Here is a 17,774-nt window from a genome sequence, read left to right as displayed (position 1 = left end):
GGCATTTTTTTCATTTTTCGTAATTTTCGATATCAAAAAAGGGGGCATGGTCATAGTCGGATTTCTACCATTTTTTACACCAAGATAAAGAGAGTTCAGATAAGTACGTGAACTAAGTTTAGTAAAGATATATCGATTTTTGCTCAAGTTATCGTGTTAACGGCCGAGCGGAAGGACATACGGTCGACTGTGTATAAAAACTTGGGGTGGCTTCAACCGATTTCGCCCATTTTCACAGAAAACAGTTACCGTCATAGAATCTATGCCCCTGCCAAATTTCACAAGGATTGGTAAATTTTTGTTCGATTTATGGCATTAAAAGTATTCTAGACAAATTAAATGAAAAAGGGCGGAGAGAGTTGAATGTTGACATAATTTACTTATATACTGTAAAGATATTCAATTTTTTTGTTAAAATTTGCCTTAAAAATTTTTTTTTTAAATGGGCGTGTTCGCCATCCGATTTTGCTAATTCTTATTTAGAACACATATATTAATAGGAGTAACGTTCCTGCCAAATTTCATCATGATATCTTCAACGATTGCCAAATTACAGCTTGTAAAACTTTTAAATTACCCTCTTTTAAAAGTGGGCGGTGCCACGCCCATTGTTAAAAATTTTACTAATTTTCTATTTTGCGTCAAGGTCAACGCACCTACCAAGTTTCATCGCTTTATCCGTCCTTTGTAATGCATTATCTCACTTTTTCGGTTTTTCGAAATTTTCGATATCAAAAAGTGGGCGTGGTTGTAGTCCGATTTCATTCATTTTAAATAGCGATCTGAGATGAGCACCCAGGAACCTACATACCAAATTTCCTCAAGATACCTCAAAATTTACTCAAGTTATCGTGTTTACGGACGGACCGACACGGCTAAATGAATTTCTTTTTTCGCCCAGATTATTTTGATATATAGAAGTCTATATCTATCTCGATTATTTTATGCCGTTACGGATTACCATTATGCGAACAAAATTAATATACTCTGTGTGCTCTGCTCAGCTGAGTATAAAAATTAGAGTGGGTATGAACGTCATCAAGGCTCCACATTACGGGAGCCCCGAAAACAATCACGACGGCTACACCGTGTGCCATTCTGCACATTTCACTTGTAAACCTGGTGGCAAGGAACATAGATTTAACAATTGAAACTACGTTCAGTGTCTCAAAACAGACTACCTGATTCCGTATCTGCGCTTCGAAGGGGCTGTTAGAGCCACAATAGAAGTGGATGGTTGGCGCAAGGGTGCCCAAAATGGCGGAAGGCGTAGGGTCGGTGGTATATCGTGCTGATCTGGAAATAAACTGACACTGCAAGCCGCCAGATCACTGTGCGTTTTTCAGGCGGAAGTATTAGCCGTAGCCAGAGCAGTATAAACAATGAAAGAAAGTTGCTTAAACTGCAGCCGCGGTAACTTTTATATTGACAGCCAAGCAGCAATTAAGGCCATAATATCGCAAAGGGCATCATCTAAAAGTGGGTAAGAGTATAAGCAATCCCTGGAAAGAATCGGGATAGGGAGAAGTATACTCGTACATCTATATTGGCACCCAGGGATGTGGGAATAGATTAGAATGAAAAAGCGAATAAAATAGCTAAAGAGGGCACATCTCTCGAAGCTTGCTCCGTAGACGTTCCAATTAGAATGGGCGAGATTAAGAGAAGACGAGAGTTGCACACGATCGACCCAGCGAGAAAGGCGTGGACCCAAGCGCGGGGCTGTAAAGTGTCGAAACTCATGCATAGGTCTTACAACCTCAGACTAAAAAAGTAACTTCTATTATTAAAAAGAGAGGAATGTAGACTCATGACGGGTATTCTGATTGACACTGCATTCTCGCGTCATTAAGCTTGGTCAGTGATAGCAGATGTAGGAAGTGCGGGCTGGAGGAGAAAACGATCGAGCACGTTCTCTGCTCGTTCCCTGCGCTTGCCAAGCTGACTTCAGCTATTTAAAGTGATACATGTGTCAGATCTAGAAGCAGCACGTGGTACAGTTCTAGAAAGCTTTTAGTATTAGCAAGAAGACGGGAGTAGTTTTATAGCATAGATCTTGATTTTTGATAGGGTTTTTCAGTTTGGTCGTTAATCAAACATCTGGTAATCAGTCTATGTGCGGCCCTCACGGACCGACCAGTTCAATTTAATCGTTAGGGAAACAAACTTTCTCAATCTCCTTCTCTCTTTTCTCTTCTCTCAAGTTTTTCTCATTCTTCTTCATATTTTAGTGCCAGTCCCAGAGGGTGGTATGTATCTTGTTCCAGTCCCATTCCGAGTCTCAGTCCCATTCACACTCCGAGTCTCAATCTCAGTCCCAGTCCTAGTCCTAATCCCAGTCCTAGTCCTAATCCCAGTCCCAGTCCGTCTCTGGTCTACTTCCCGGAAAACAGCATCGTAAATACTAATATAGGCAAATTTATATACCAAATTTCAGGCAAATCGAATAGGACGTATGTAAATAGGTATGTGGGTATTTTTAGCTCTTGTCTTTATTTCGGCTTCGCATGCATATTTATCAGTTTTCCAGGTTGATGCGACTAAATCGAATATCACAATGAAAATTACTTTAAAGCTCTCAGCAACAGCTTTCATTTGATATTTGTTATTTCGACATATACATACATACTCATTTTAATTGCTTTTTAAGTGACATGTAACCCCACACATTAGATTCAATAATTTATATAGTTATAGCATTCAACACTAATATATCATATTTTACAGAATGCTTTACCTTTTTTCTTATATTTCAATCTAAATGATGTTACTTTAGTTACTATGTTGCGATGGAAGAAAAAATTAATAAACCATAACCATAATACACACACATTCTAGGGGTATCCGGGTCCATGTTTCGACCTATATATCGAGAACCTAGTCACCCAGCGGTGTAAAACTTCTTCTGTACTAAAGCACACATCAACAGCTTCAATTCGATCTCCATAATGTAAAAACACATTCTAGGTGTATCCGGGTCCACGTTTTGGCCTATATCTCGAGACCCTAGTCACCCAGCGGCATAAAACTTACTCTATACTAAAGCACACATCAACAGCTTTAATTTGATATCCATAATGTAAAAACACATCCTAGTGTTACCCTGATCCACGTTTTGGCCTATATCTCGAGACCCTAGTCACCAAAAGGTATGAAAACTACCCTGCACTAAAGCACTCCTCAACTGCTTTCATTTGATATCCATATTGTACAAACACATTCTAGGGGTACCCGGGTCCACGTTTTGATCTCAAGACCCTAGGCACGTAGCGAAAAAAAAGGGAGACGTTGGCCAATTCTCAGACCTACCCAATATGCTCACAAAATTTCATGAGAATCGGTTCAGCCGTTTCGGAGGAGTTAAGCCTCTAACGCCGTGACACAAGAATTTTATATATTAGATTACCCTTTATGTCCCATATATCACTTTGTTACATTCATCCCTCTTTTAACAACGTTTAGTTTCCATGGCAACACATTCAAATTTCTAAACAACAAATCTCTCATTCTTTATTAGTTTCTATTTACAAACTCGCACATTATTTAAGAAACAATTTTTAAAAATATTCAATGGAAGACTTATCTGATTATTCTTCGGAAGTTGTTGATTTTTTGCCAACGCAACAATTGGAAAAACACAATAAAGTAGTCGAAGCATGTGTTAGCACCGACCCGGAGCCAAAACGGGACGATAAGTCCGTCGAAACTGCACTTAGCTCACACATGAGTACACAGACTGAATTCTCCACATCCATGGATTGTGTAGTGGACGAAAGGAAGCTTGCCGATTGGTTACGTAAAATTTGTCCTGCTGTTGAGGAGCAACTACTAAAGGGACCTACACCACTAAATGACACCAACGATAATGTTGGCGCAGTCATACTTGCTGAACAATCTAACATACAGATATATCAAAAACTTTCAATGGGTGCAGTGGAAAATTCCCAAGGCATTGCCGCATGGTTATCAGTACACACAAACAATGCACCTATTTTGGTCGCGAGCAGCAAGGCGCCACACGATGACTGGTGTGATCACATGCAACAATTTCTAAAACTATTCGTACCAAAACGTATGCCAACTGGTAATTTAGTTATCTTCAAAGAAGTCAAAAGTTTGCCATTGAAGTCATGTCTGAGCAGCTTAAGTACAAATGGATTTAATAAAAGTATATTTGCTGGTTCTACTATGGATGGTGATATACACATATGGTTATGTCGGTCGGGCAGCCGTATAGATGATGGGCAATTAAATGTGAATATGACAAATTCACACGAAATCGAAGAGCTTAGCTGTACAACATCGCCGCAAGGTTTTGCTGTGGCTTTGGGTTGGTTAAGTGAAAACCGCTTGCTTAGTTTTTATGCGAATGGAGTGATTATCTGTTGGGCTGTTGGCAAGCAGTTGATTTTGGAAAATGAGTAAGAACACACCAGGATGTTAATATGCTAATGAGAGAAAGAGCGCTTTCAACGAACACAACTAATAGATAAATTTTTTTTTTTCATGAACGGCGAGTTGAGCCAACTGACACTTGAAATACATTTTCTTAAATTATTGTTCACACTTCACAATAGTATTAACCTTCGGTAAACACACTGGGGTGTGAGTCACCCCACAAAATGTTTGCTGGGTTGTTGGTTGTTTATTTTTAACATCTGGAAATATACCGTTAGCTTTCGAATTCAGGCAGTTAGTCGTCAGAAGTTAGTGAGCACCAAATTTAGGAAAGTGAGTGGGTGAAATTTACCCCAGAGTGTAGTTCGCGTACTTTTTTCCATAAGGTGAATTTTCATCTTTTTTCAATTCCATTTCTATAATGAAAGATTTTATTTAAGATCAATGTGGTCTAGAATTCGTCCTCTAATCGAGTTGGAGCGTTTTTAAAAGAGCGCTTAGAGTCTACGCATATTAGACGAAGCCTGCGTATTCAAATACAGCAAATATTATCAGTGCAGGACATTTGCGCAACTCGTAACACAAGACTTCGAAAACCTGTTAGATGTGAGTTTTAGGACAGAAAAAAGACCGGAAGACGTCCAAGGCCTGTGCTAGCTGCCACTACCTATGTGTGAGGAACATAGAGCTATGGTAACAAATCAATGCGCGGAAGAAGATTGAATAAACTTTATAATCTCAAATTGTCTTGTTAGAGTGTTTAGCTAAACTAAGTAAACTTACTAATTTTTATAAATTCGTTTTTCTTTCGTATATTTACTTATTTATTTCTAAATTACATAGTTTTTTGAAGTCCAAGATAGTTTCCTTATATTGTTTTTTCTTTAGAAAGCAAAACCTATTTCTGATAGAAATTTTCTTTATGTCAATAAAAACCAAGTATTGTATTATATTATTTGATGTCCTTGAACTAATTAAATTATACAATTCCTCTTAAATTTATTTTAAATACTTACAAAAAAAAAAATGGAAATAAAGACTTTAACATGTTAATGAATTGGGGTGACACTTACCCCAGTATCTCGTTTACGTAAAAAAAAGGTGTGTCTACCGAAGGTTAAGAAGAAAAAATTTATTGAAAATTGCTAAAAAGTCGAATTAATACGTTGAGTGAATGTAACGTAATCAAAAAAGGTGTCTAAGTTCGGGTGTAACCGAACATTATATACTCAGCGTGAGCTTCAATTGTACATTTCATTTCAGATAAATTACTTTTCTACATAACACGTGGCACCGCCCGTTTAAAAAAAAATGCCTCCCCATTTCCTCTTACAGTAAAACTTGATGTGAAATATCATTGATTCAAAACTATTTTTAGCTAAGTTATAGAATATTATTCTAGTATTCGACCCTTTTAAACTTGTTTTATATCTAAGTTGCCGTGGTCTTTAATCGATCCCGTCCATTTTTTCTAGAAATATTTTCTACTATAGGGAAAATTTGTGTACCCAATTTTATTACGATCCGTTAATTTTTCTTCGAGTTATGGCTCCCGAATCATAGAAAATTGCTTAATCATAAAAGGGGTGGTGCCACACCCATTTTCAAAAATTTTAGTATTTTCCAATTTAATGTTATAATTCAATATAGAAAGTAAAATTCTATTGATACAAAGCTTTTTCTCGCTAAGATATAGCTTATTATTTTCGTCTATGACCCTTTTAAAAATCTTTTATATAAAAGTGGGCGTGGTCTTTAACCGATCTCGTCCACTTTTTCTAGAAATATTTCCTGATATAGGGAAAATTTGTGTACCAAATTTATTAGGAAACGTAAATCTTTCTTCGAGTTATGGCTCCCGAAACATAGAAAATTGCTTAGTCATAAAAGGGCGGTGCCACGCCCATTTTTTTAATTTGAAGTTTTTCCTATTTATTGTTATAAATACACTTGGGAAATTAAATACCATTGATATACAGCTCCTTTTTCCAAAGATATAGCTTATTTTATTCGTCCACGACCCTTTTAAAAATCTTTTATATAAAAGTGGGTGTAGTCCTTAACCGATTTTGTTAATTTTTCTTCAATGCATTCCCTATAGTAAAGGCAACCTCTCCGCCGAATTTGGTTACGATAGGTTTAACGATTTTTAATTTATGATTAATAATATTTGCAAAAATTGATTTTATCACAAGTGGGAGGTTCCACGCCCATTTTTAATTTTTTTTCAAATTTTTATCAAGAGTCTCAATATCAGTCCACACGTCAAATCTCACCATTCTACGTGTATTATTTACTAAATAATCAGGTTCTTTGTGTTTTCCAAAATGTTATATACATAAAAAACGGGCGTGGTTATCATCCGATTTCGCTCATTTTCAATACCAATCTATTCTGGGTCCAGATAAGCTCGTGTACTAAATTTGGTGAAGATATCTCAATATTTACTCAAGTTATCATGTTAGCGGACAGACGGGCGGACGGACATGGCTCAGTCAAATTTTTTTCGATACTGATGATTTTGATATATGGAAGTCTATATCTATCTCGATTCCTTTATACCTGTACAACCAACCGTTACCCAATCAAAGTTAATATACTCTGTGTGCAAAGCACGCTGGGTATAAAAATGTAAGCTCAGTAACCTGACAAAATATCCAAACCGTTGAGTGGATTAAAAATACTCAACGGGGCGTTCAGCAAGTGATTACTAAATGGTCGTGTTTGCTGGAAGCGCCAAATATCTATATCTAATGTATGCCCCGTTTTTCAGTGCGAGTTTAAATTACAGTTGTAATTTACTAGAGTTTAACCCTGACACTACTTCGGCCGCTTAAGCTGAGATGAGCAGCGAAATTTTATGTTATCGCACAAAGTGGCAATTTTAAGCTCTAGTCAACTTTAACTGTAGTTTAAACTCGCACTGAAAACCCGGGAATCTACCAATTTCTAGCTGTTTCCGGTAATAGTCTAGTTGAGGGGTCGACTACTAATACGCGTCCAAAAATATCGAGAGAGGTGTCAAAGGACGCCTATTGACGTCAGTATTAATAATCCGAAGGCGGAAATACAAATTTTAACTCGTTCAAAAGATATTAACGAAAAACCGAAAATTGACCCACGGGTCCCTCCGAAACCGTGGCTGAGATCCTTAGTATTTTTGCGCAGAACACCTTTCAGCATTGGCGGCCTTCGGCCGCGCTTATAAAAAATTACTCTGGGTGGGTCCAACACCGGTTTGGAGACCAAAACTATATCCGCGCAAAACACTTTTACCCACTTTTTTTTTGTGGGTACAACAACTACATGAAAATCACCAACTTCAACTGCAAATATCTCAGGACAGAGATACAATTTTTCTTTTCCGCCTTCGGATTATTGTTGTCGAGGTCAATACGCGTTTTTTGACACCTCTCTCGATATTTTTGGTAGCGTATTAGCAGTCGACCCCTCAACTAGACTTTTATATTGTTTCCTTAGTTAACGCAGGAGATGGTTAAAGAAAGCACCCACACATAGTCAAGCGGACAATCCCCTTTAGGAAACCATCCTTACACTTCTAAAAATCCCTTTGGAAGTTTATGTATAATAAAGCATCGAAACTCCGTTCCATACCAGAATCAGAGATTCTTGTCCGAATTTATTTTTTTCCTACAAACTGTCCTATGCCGACTTCGAAAGGCATAGATGAACTTTAACGCATAAGCTTATCATTAAAGAAATATGGGATTCAAGAGGTTGATAATCGCAATACAAAGCTTTTTAGCTTCAAAGCTTCCGCAACCCAATTGTCAACCTCACCTACGCGAGGGGAATCCTGTTACAAATATGAATCTATCATATACATATTTAACAGGCGAGGCTGAGGTGACCCCAAGTTCCTCATGGAACTAGGGAGTGGGGGATGGCCTAGAAGGTTTAATGTGATCATACCAAATCGTTCCCGAAATGATCGGGCTAGTACTTTAATGGTGCTTGTTACCAGAACGTACCGGATCCGCAGCCGGGAAAGGGCCATCAACATCGATAACACTCCCCAAAACCTTCGGGAAGAGTCTTTATAGTCAATACAACAACAACATTAGAGAAATACACTCGGACGTAGTCCCAAACCTCTGTCGAGGGGCTACCTAGTTTACAAAAACTTTTGTAAAGTGTATTTGATATTACTTTTCTCTTGAATTGACTGGACCTTCGATATGGCACGACGTTTTTAATTCACCGCTCATACAACTGCGTCTGCAACTATGTTACAAAGCCGCCACAAAATCTTCAAATGACTTGCCGTTAATCCAGAGGGACAATTCTAGGAATATACAAAGCAATTTGCCGCTAGGCCATTATGTAAGAGTTCCTACCAAATTACCACACTTAAGACGGACTTAATATCGACTGCACATCCAGCCTCAAATGCTCCTAACGAAATGCTAAATGCCCATTTACTGCCAGATTTTTAATTCATGGTACATCACAGTAGCCAACTACTAGAAACGGTCCCTATCCCAGGAATATAATAGGACAATTCCGAGAGCTTATGAGATCAGATTCAGCAACACAACTTTTTGATGCGACGGTGTGCCGAGTGACCGTTTACAACAAGTCCGGCGAATCCCGCAATACGAGTACTATCGCCACATATAGCAAAATAAGAGACGAACCATATCAACATAACTAAGGCTCAAGCTTGTTGAAAATATTGTTTTCTGAGGACCTCAGTTGGTAGATAATAATTATAATAGCATGGAAATGGAAATCGTAGGGAGGCTCATTGACTTTTAAAAGTGGATTTTGACAGTGCGTAAAGGAGCTACCTGCACGCCGCTGTATATGAAATTTACTTCACTGCGAAGCTTATGCGCCTAGTCCAAATCACGTTGGGAAACACCAACGATTCCGACTGGATTAGATTCTACCTTCTCTCAGTTAGATAAAGGGCTCCACGCTTTCGATCATGCACAAAGGAAGAGTCGCGCACTTGCGACTTGCTAGGCTAGTCATTGCTAAACGTTTGATTTAGGAACCAATCTTACGAGACAAAGTAATGTCATCCATAAAATGTAACGAAGAATCGGTGTAGTCTGTAGGTAATCTCATCCTGCTCTCCTTGATGTACGCCTTGGCTTCATGGTCCCTGTCAAAAGGTGGTGTTATGCTCCTTAAAGTAATGGGGAGAAATGTTCCTCAGGGGGTTAAATAAAGGACTTTCGCCTTGATCCAACGCTAACTATAAAAGAAAACTGATGAGCAGTAGAGTGGATTCAATTCCTACGTCATTTTGTGCCAATAGCTGAAGACGCTTTAGTCCGCAAGGTTTTCCCATTCACACCTGACCTAAGCAGCCACCAGTGGGGGTCGTCGGGATATTTGCGCGATAGGCATGCCTTCCGTAAGAAGCGACTAAAAACCTCAGATCAATAAGGTTCAATGTGACATGACAAACATATGTATACTGAAAGAAATGGTGCCAGTAAAATCAACAAATCTGTTCTGTTCTTGACTTAAAGGAGATTCGGTGAAATTGATCGAATTACGGTTAATTTGACCGAGTTCTTTGTCAAGCGAACAAATTAGTTTAGTCATTTCAACAGAAGAGAAATTGTCGCCCTTAAGTTAACAAAATTCTGTAAAATTGACAGATTCCTAATCAATCTAACTGATTTTTTTGTTAACACAACTGATCTCACTGGTCATTTCAACAGCGATCAACAGTCAATACGTGAGCAAATTTCAAAGAGAATTTTACGCTCACTGCGCTCTCTACTTTGTACTTATGACGATGGTGCCACTTGTTAAAAAAAACACCAAAATAAGAAAACCACCAAATCGAAAAAACACACAAAATGGGAAAACAACAAAAAACTACATAGTTTTCCAGTTATCAATACAAAACAAAAACCCCTTTTTTGAATTTACTGTGCAAAAAATTATGAGATACCGGGACAACTATTTATCGGGTACAATTTTTCAACTTCTCCAAGCGAAATGCAAAATTGCGCCCTCTTGTTGCAAAAGTTTTGTTTGAACGAACAGGATTTTTCCAAAGTTAGTAACATTTTGTTCAAGTTTTTACAAATTTTCATCACTCGAACGTATCTTTTTTGATGTTGGTGTTTCTGACAACATAAAAGTTTGAGTTGTTTTGGAATCGTTTCAACTTAAAGTGTTACGAAAATTAAACTTGCCGAATTACATGTAAAGTTACTCCAGTGGTGAATTACCTTCCTGCGATTTGATTCTTTACTTTTCTATAACTTACAAGTTCTCCATTTAAAATGTTATGTCAAACATTTATACTAAAAGTTTTGTTCGAAACAATCAAGTGTGGCAACTACATGCGAGAGAAGAAATTGAGAATGAGCTGAGCTGCAATTGAAAGAATTGAGAATCAGTTTTGTGACTACTATTTTCATTTCTATTTGCAAAGCGAAGTTCAAACCTATAAATTAAATAAATTATAAAATTTGGTGAAAGTGTGTTTAATAAAACAAAATAATAAAGTGTATAATGTTTAAGGTGTGCCAGCATATTTGATGTGCGCCCAATTGAAGTTCGGTTAGTAAGTGCGTACATATGTATGTATACGTAGCAAGCATGCGAATTTATGTATTCACATATTTACGTATGTATGTATATGGCAACATAGGTACTTTCGTACAAAGCTGTCGCAACAACTTTTTTTGTTCATTTGACTACTAAAACGGTCAATTACGAATCAACGATTTGTGTGCAGTTGATTCAACATCTTGTTGCGATGGATAAAAATTTACAGAAATTTCGGTTGAATTGACCCGTATTTCGGTTAATTTTACTAGTCTTTTTCTTTCAGTGTATGTGATGCTGACACTAGTAATTTAGTAGTACTAGTTTCTGGAGCCTACCCGATCAATATCTAATTTATCTTGAAAACAGCAATTTAACTAAACTTTTTTAAAATAATTCAAGCGTTTACTTCTATTTCAATAGCTTCCAGCTGAAGCCACCACCGAATTGCTCCAACGAGATAACAGCATCTGTTTGTTTAAGTTCAAATACGTTCGCAGTTGGCGTCAAAGATGGCTGCATTTTTTTATGTACTATAACCAGTTTTAGTGGAATACGCAAGCAATTGGAGTTTATTTCATTGAAAAAACATTTATTTATGATATCAACTTTACTAAAAACCGAAATCAATGGCAATCGTACTATAATAAGTTGCGATTTGAGTGGCCAGGTTTACTGTCATAATATCGAAAATACGGAAGAGGTAAGAACGAATTACACTGTGTAACAATAATTTTGGGGGCGCAAAAAATACGTATCGGTTCGAAAACGCAGTGGAGATGTTTATGGTAAAATTTTACTGGTAATAATTAATTACACAGGCCGACAGCATCTCAGACCCAGAAACCAGACTATATATTTCCGAAGGTCTATGATGCGCTGAATCCAAATTTGGCCTCAGAATTGCTTTATCAGCTCTGGTTTTCGAGATATCCTTACCTAAAAGTGCAAAAACACATTTTTTGTCCATATTTGAGGTTATGTAGCCTTGCAGATGGCGTTGAGCTTGCTCAAATATCATCTTTTTCGCTGAGATATCGCATTTCGAAATTTTCATCTTTCTAAATTTTACTAAATTTCTTGAATTGAGTCTTATTTTTCTTAAAATTTTGTCTCACACCATAAGTGTGCTAACTCACCACACCTCTACACTATCTAACCCTCGGGTACCAAGTCACACACACAGCCCTTTTTTTTTTTTTTTTTTTTTTTTTTTCGCGGGGAGGCTGAAAAATGCCTAATGCACCATAATTGCTGCCGTCGCAGCAACCGTGTGTCCGTAGACTAAAAAACAGCCCCGTTCTGGAACCGTCGCCCACCCCGGCACCACTTTCGCATTACTTCAGGGTGGCGTTCCATATTTCTCATTTTTTAAGAGCCTACTGTTGTCCCTGCGTCCAGGTTCCCGCTATTTGCTCTGAGTGTTCATTTAATCACCACTGCTTCGCATGCGCATTTCTCTGCGCTCCCTCTCAGCATCCATCAGGCGTGTCATTACTATAAATGCCATTTTGCTCACTGCAGTCCAGCATTCTTTCCTGCTGCACATATGTGAAACTAAATTTCTCGTGGTAGGTTCCTCCCCAAAGACTCCATGCAAGGTGAGTCTTTCTTCGTGGAAACGGGGGCAGTAGAACATGACGTGTTCTGCGTTTTCTAACTCTGTGGTACACATTGGGCAATGAGGATCTTCCTCTATCCTACGCTTCCATAAATACTCTTTGAAACCGCCATGTCCACTCATTATTTGCGTGAGATGGTAGTTCAGTTCGCCGTGCTTCCGCTCATTCCGTTGAGCTACGTTCCAAACTAGTGTGAAAGTCCAACGCCCTTTACTCGAGGCCTCCCACCGTTCTTGCCACTTAGCTATTGTTTGTGTCCTTGCTCTTTTCTTGTCTTCTTCAGATGGTCGCTCGATATTAGTGTTATACAGATCGGCCATTTCGCTTGCCAGTAAGTCCACTGGGATTTTCCGGGTTAGAACCAGGATCGCGTCGTCGGACACCGTCCGATAAGCACTTGCTATTCTTAAAGAAGCAAGTCGGTACGCTGCTAATATATATTTTTGATGGGTCTGTTTAGATCCATACCACACTGGTGCTGCGTATAGTATTATTGAGCTGGTTACTGTGGACAATAGCTGACGTATAGCTTCGCGCGGACCACCAATGTTAGGCATTATTCGCATAAGTGATCCATTAACTTTGGTAATTTTCTCCCCCACCGCTCTGAAGTGCTCTTTGAAAGTTAACTTAGAGTCAATGTGCACTCCTAAGTATTTTAAGGAATCCTTTGAGGTGATTTGATGATCCCCGACAGTTAAGACTAACTCGTTCGCCGACCGTTTGGAGCTTACTAATACCACTTCCGTCTTTTGGCTAGCCAACTCCAGTCCTGTATTGGTCAGCCATTCCTTTATTCTTGCTACGGCGTCATTACATAATGCTTTAAGCAGGTCCAGTTTCTTGGCCACTACTACCACTGCAATATCATCAGCATATCCCACAATTTGCGTGTTTTCTGGTAGATCAATCTTTAGCACCCCGTCATACATTACATTCCAAAGCGTTGGACCGAGAACAGATCCCTGTGGGACGCCTCCTGTGATTTTGTACTCTTTAGCTCCTTGATCCGTGTCAAAAAGAAGTACTCTGTCTTTAAGATAGCTACCTATAATTCTGCGTAAGTAAGCTGGAGTGCCGAAGCTTTGCAGCGCTGCCATTATCTGCATCCAGTTCGCAGTGTTAAAAGCATTCTTGATGTCCAACATAATCAGTGCACAGAACTTCCTTTTATTTTGGCCTCCAGAGATAGCTTCTCTAGCTATATTGACGACTGTTTGTATTGCATCTACGGTGGATCTTGATTTGCGAAATCCATATTGACTATTCGATAAGCCACCTGGTCTTTCTAGAGTCAGCTGTAGGCGCTCACTAATTATACGCTCGAAAATCTTCCCTAGGGAATCCAGCATACAAAGTGGCCTATATGAGGATGGTTGGTCCGGCTGTTTACCACGTTTCAGCAATAGGACAAGTCTTTGTCGTTTCCACGGGCGAGGAAACACGCCTTCTTGCATACAGGCATTAAAAAGATCAGTAAATAATGTAGCCCTAGTTGTAATCGCGGCTTTAAGTGCTATGTTTGGTACTTCGTCGGGTCCTGGGGATTTGTTATCAGCAACTCTTTTTGCAGCGTCCAGCACCTCTTGCTCTGTAATTTGCGGAATTTCCGTACTTTCTAGATCCTCGCTTGGATAAGTCCAGCGATCTTGCGCCGGGAAAAGTGTTTCAACAATAATATTCATCAGTATCGTGCACGTAGGTTGCTGTGATATCGGTCCTTTAACTTTGGCCATCACAGTTCTGTAGGCTGATCCCCAAGGATCTAGGTCGACATTATCCAGCAGTTCCCTAAAGCATAACTTCTTGCTCTTTTTTATGGCATTTTTAAGTGCCTTTCTTTGTGCGACATAGGTGCTGTGTAGCTCTGCATATCGTGGTGATGAGCGTGCCCTCTGCGCTGTTCTTCGTGCTTTGTGGCATTTTCTACGCTCTTCCGCAATTTCGTCATTCCACCAATATACCGGATGCGCTGTGCTTTTCCGCGACTTCTGGGCATGGCAGCATCACATGCCATACATAGCAACTTAGTGATTTGAACCGACTGGTCTTCCGCATGCGATTCTCGTACTATGGCGTCCTTCCAGATAATGTCAAATATTTGTGGGTCGAAAAGGTGCTGTTTCCATTTCCTACTTTGTCGATGTCTTGCTGCTACCGTTCGTGGAGTTTCGAGCAGCTCTACGCTAATAGCTTTATGGTCGCTGTGTGTGTAGACGTTGCTTATGGACCATTTTGCTCGTCTTGCTATTTCGTTGCTAGCGAAGGTGAGATCTATAATGGATCGTCTGGTACCTGTATCGAAGGTATATATCCCTGGTTCATTTAGGAGTTCTAGCCTCAAAGAAGTAAGACTTTCGAGGAGAACTCTCCCTCTTTCGTTGGTTCGTCTACTTCCCCACACAGATGACCATGCATTGAAGTCTCCACACACTAAAAGCGGGTGTTTACCTCGTGCTTCAATGGTGATCCCGTATATCATGTCTTCGAACTCGGCGATGGTCATGCTCGGAGGGGCATAGCAACTGAAGACGTATATACCGTTGATTTTTGCCCACGTGAATCCTGCTACCGTTGGCGTCATAATTTCCTGTGGGAGAAATTTCCCTGGTGCCCAAATTGAGGCTTTCCCTGCTGAATCTGAGAGCCAACCCTGCTCCTGGCGATTTTTGTATTGTTCAGAGAGTACCACTATGTCATATCCTCCTTCATAGACTGTTTGGGATAATAGCTCTTGGGCTGCCTCGCAATGGTTTAAATTGAGCTGCAATACCCTCATGAGACAGTCATTTTGCTGCCCTCTCGTTGTGGGCATTTAAAACTGCCTGCTGAATGTTGTCCCCCACATAGCGCGCATTTCGGTGCATTTTCGCAACTTGCAGCCTTATGACCTTCCTGGCCGCATTTCCTGCATAGGCTAGACCTATCTACAGTCTCCTTACATTTCTGAGCTATATGCCCGTAGCCCCAGCACCTATAACAGCGTTTTTCTTGCTTGAACTCTCTAATTCGGCAGGAAACCCATCCTACCCGGATTCTTTGCGTATTAAGAACCGCCTTGGCATCATCCGCTGTAAGGCTTATAAGTGCCGACTTCGTGCCACTGTACCCTGTGCGTATGCTTTTTATGGCAGCCACATCTGGAAGTTTGATGTTGCATTGCTGGTGGAGGGCGTTGCAAATCTCCTCGGGCGTAGTAATCTCATCGAGATCTCTGCACTGTAGCGTGACCATTTGGGACTTTGTTATAACTTTAGCTGAGTCCTTTAGTACCGCTTCAATTTCTGCTTGGTACGCGCTTGTTTTCCCATCTTGCGATTTTTTCAGTTCTAGTAACAGCTCTCCTTTCGCCGTTCTTCTAATCGTTTTGACGTCATCACCCAGGGATTTTAATTCGTCGCATCTTCTCACTTTACGCAATATGTCGGCGTACGTCGCATCCCCCGCCTTGGAAATGATGATTGCATCCGGCCTAGCCTTAAGTGATTTTTTCTTGCTCTTCTTTTTGGCTAACTGCCACTCTCCCGTCTTTTGGGCTGCAGTTTCCTCTTTCCGCTCCGTCTTCTCTTGCGTTTCTTGCCGTCGTTTGTGTCCACCCACGTGCCCTGGTAAGACATCTTTTAGAGTAGTAGTGGGTTTTACCACGTTGTTCTCCTTGGTCGAGTACGAATTATTCCTCGGTCGCTTTCCTGGGGGTGATGGACTTCTATCCTTGGCGCATTCGCTTGCACGCAATTTATGTTCTAAATTCTTTACCTCTAGGGCCGACTCGAGGTAAAGAATTTAGAACATACACACACAGCCCTATCCCCTAGAAACCACCCCTGTCATACCGCAACCAGGCTAACACACTTAACCCTGGGGACAGCGTTTACTCGCACATTTTTCTTAAAATAAGTCTTATTTATCTAGATATCTCACACCACATGTGGGCTAACCAACTTAACTGTTTTTTTTTTTTCTTTGTCTCTACACTCTAACCGCGCTTCGAGGAATGTATTATTTTAACTTTGTGATTACAATCTTATGTTACTGTATGATAACTCTTCATAATATTGGTATGTATGTATCCAGATTAGTTGTAAATAATATTAAAATAATACCGCTTGCAAATGGATACAAGCAAAAATATATTACAATTTAAAATTTAATAGCAAGCATTGAAAATTTATCAAATAACAATCTATGCGTTAAAAGTTTTTAGAGTACTAATAATAGTATAAACGAATTTATTAAGTGATTTTATTAGTTGCTTGTGTCTAACGACTTCCATAATGTTGAATGGTCGTACGCCGAGATCTTCACATAGTATTGTATGAGGTCTTCGGGCTCTTTCATAGGCTGGACAGTCAATCAAAAGATGGTTGATTGTTTGTGATGTTGTCGAGTCACATGGACATGTATCTTCTTCGATGATTTTAAAACGTTTTAAATACGCCTTGCAATAGCTGTGACCTGTCAGGATTTGAGTCATTTCGAAAGATATACCCAGTATTTGACTATAACTTTCCGCTTCCGCAGGAGATAGAAAAAATAGTTTAGTGCCGCTTCCAGTTGGTTCGTTTATAAACTCACTATGCCACGTTTCAGAAATCTTTTGATGTTCTTGGCGCTTAGCGTAGCTAAGTGGACATGCGTAATACGAGGGAGTTGTTGTTAGCGCCGCTGCTTCTTTAGCCGCTTCATCTGCAAGCTCATTGCCCATGATACCGATATGAGCTTTCACCCATGAGAACTCAACCGAATAGTTTTGACGTAATTGGTATAATCTTTCGTGTATGGATGCAATCAATGAATTCGTGTTGCTCCGATCTTTAATAGCTTCAAGGCATGACTGGCTATCACTTAAGATGTGTAGCCTGGTAGACCCAAGATAGGTTTGGGACCATGCTAGAGCTGAATCTATAGCTAAGGCCTCGGCTTGAAAGACAGTACAAACGTTATCTAATTTAAATGCCTCCTTATAGTGGGTGCCGTTTGGTTGAAAGACAACAAAAGCGCAGCCACATTCTTCGGTTTCCAGCTTGCTTCCATCAGTAAAAATTAAAGTTGTATCGATTGTTGATATTATATCGATTTGTGTTTGTTGCATTACCATATCATAAATAATTGTTTGTCGATCTGCCGGATGCAGTAGGTTATGTGGCCATACGCTTTTTTGTATAGTGAGTTCTCTTGATGTTGTATTAAAGTAACCTGTTCTTTTTGTTTCGT

The 17,774-nt window shown here is 39.6% G+C and overlaps 1 protein-coding gene across 1 annotated transcript in view; it reads left to right on the top strand.

Moving 5' to 3' along the window:
• Positions 1-17,774, top strand: part of LOC137252507 (uncharacterized) — a 33,119-nt gene that overhangs the window by 2,541 nt on the left and 12,804 nt on the right. Inside the window, exons 2-3 of the mRNA XM_067788335.1 lie at positions 3,518-4,421; positions 11,362-11,641. Coding sequence (XP_067644436.1) covers positions 3,571-4,421; positions 11,362-11,641 — 1,131 coding nt within the window. The 5' untranslated portion in view covers positions 3,518-3,570. The remainder of the gene's footprint in view (positions 1-3,517; positions 4,422-11,361; positions 11,642-17,774) is intronic.

The sequence above is a fragment of the Eurosta solidaginis genome, chromosome 5, assembly GCF_040869045.1.
Source record: "Eurosta solidaginis isolate ZX-2024a chromosome 5, ASM4086904v1, whole genome shotgun sequence".
In the NCBI taxonomy this organism is placed as follows: Eukaryota; Metazoa; Arthropoda; class Insecta; order Diptera; family Tephritidae; genus Eurosta; species Eurosta solidaginis.
Note: the sequence above shows the minus strand (reverse complement) of the source record. Positions and strands in the feature narration are given on the sequence as shown.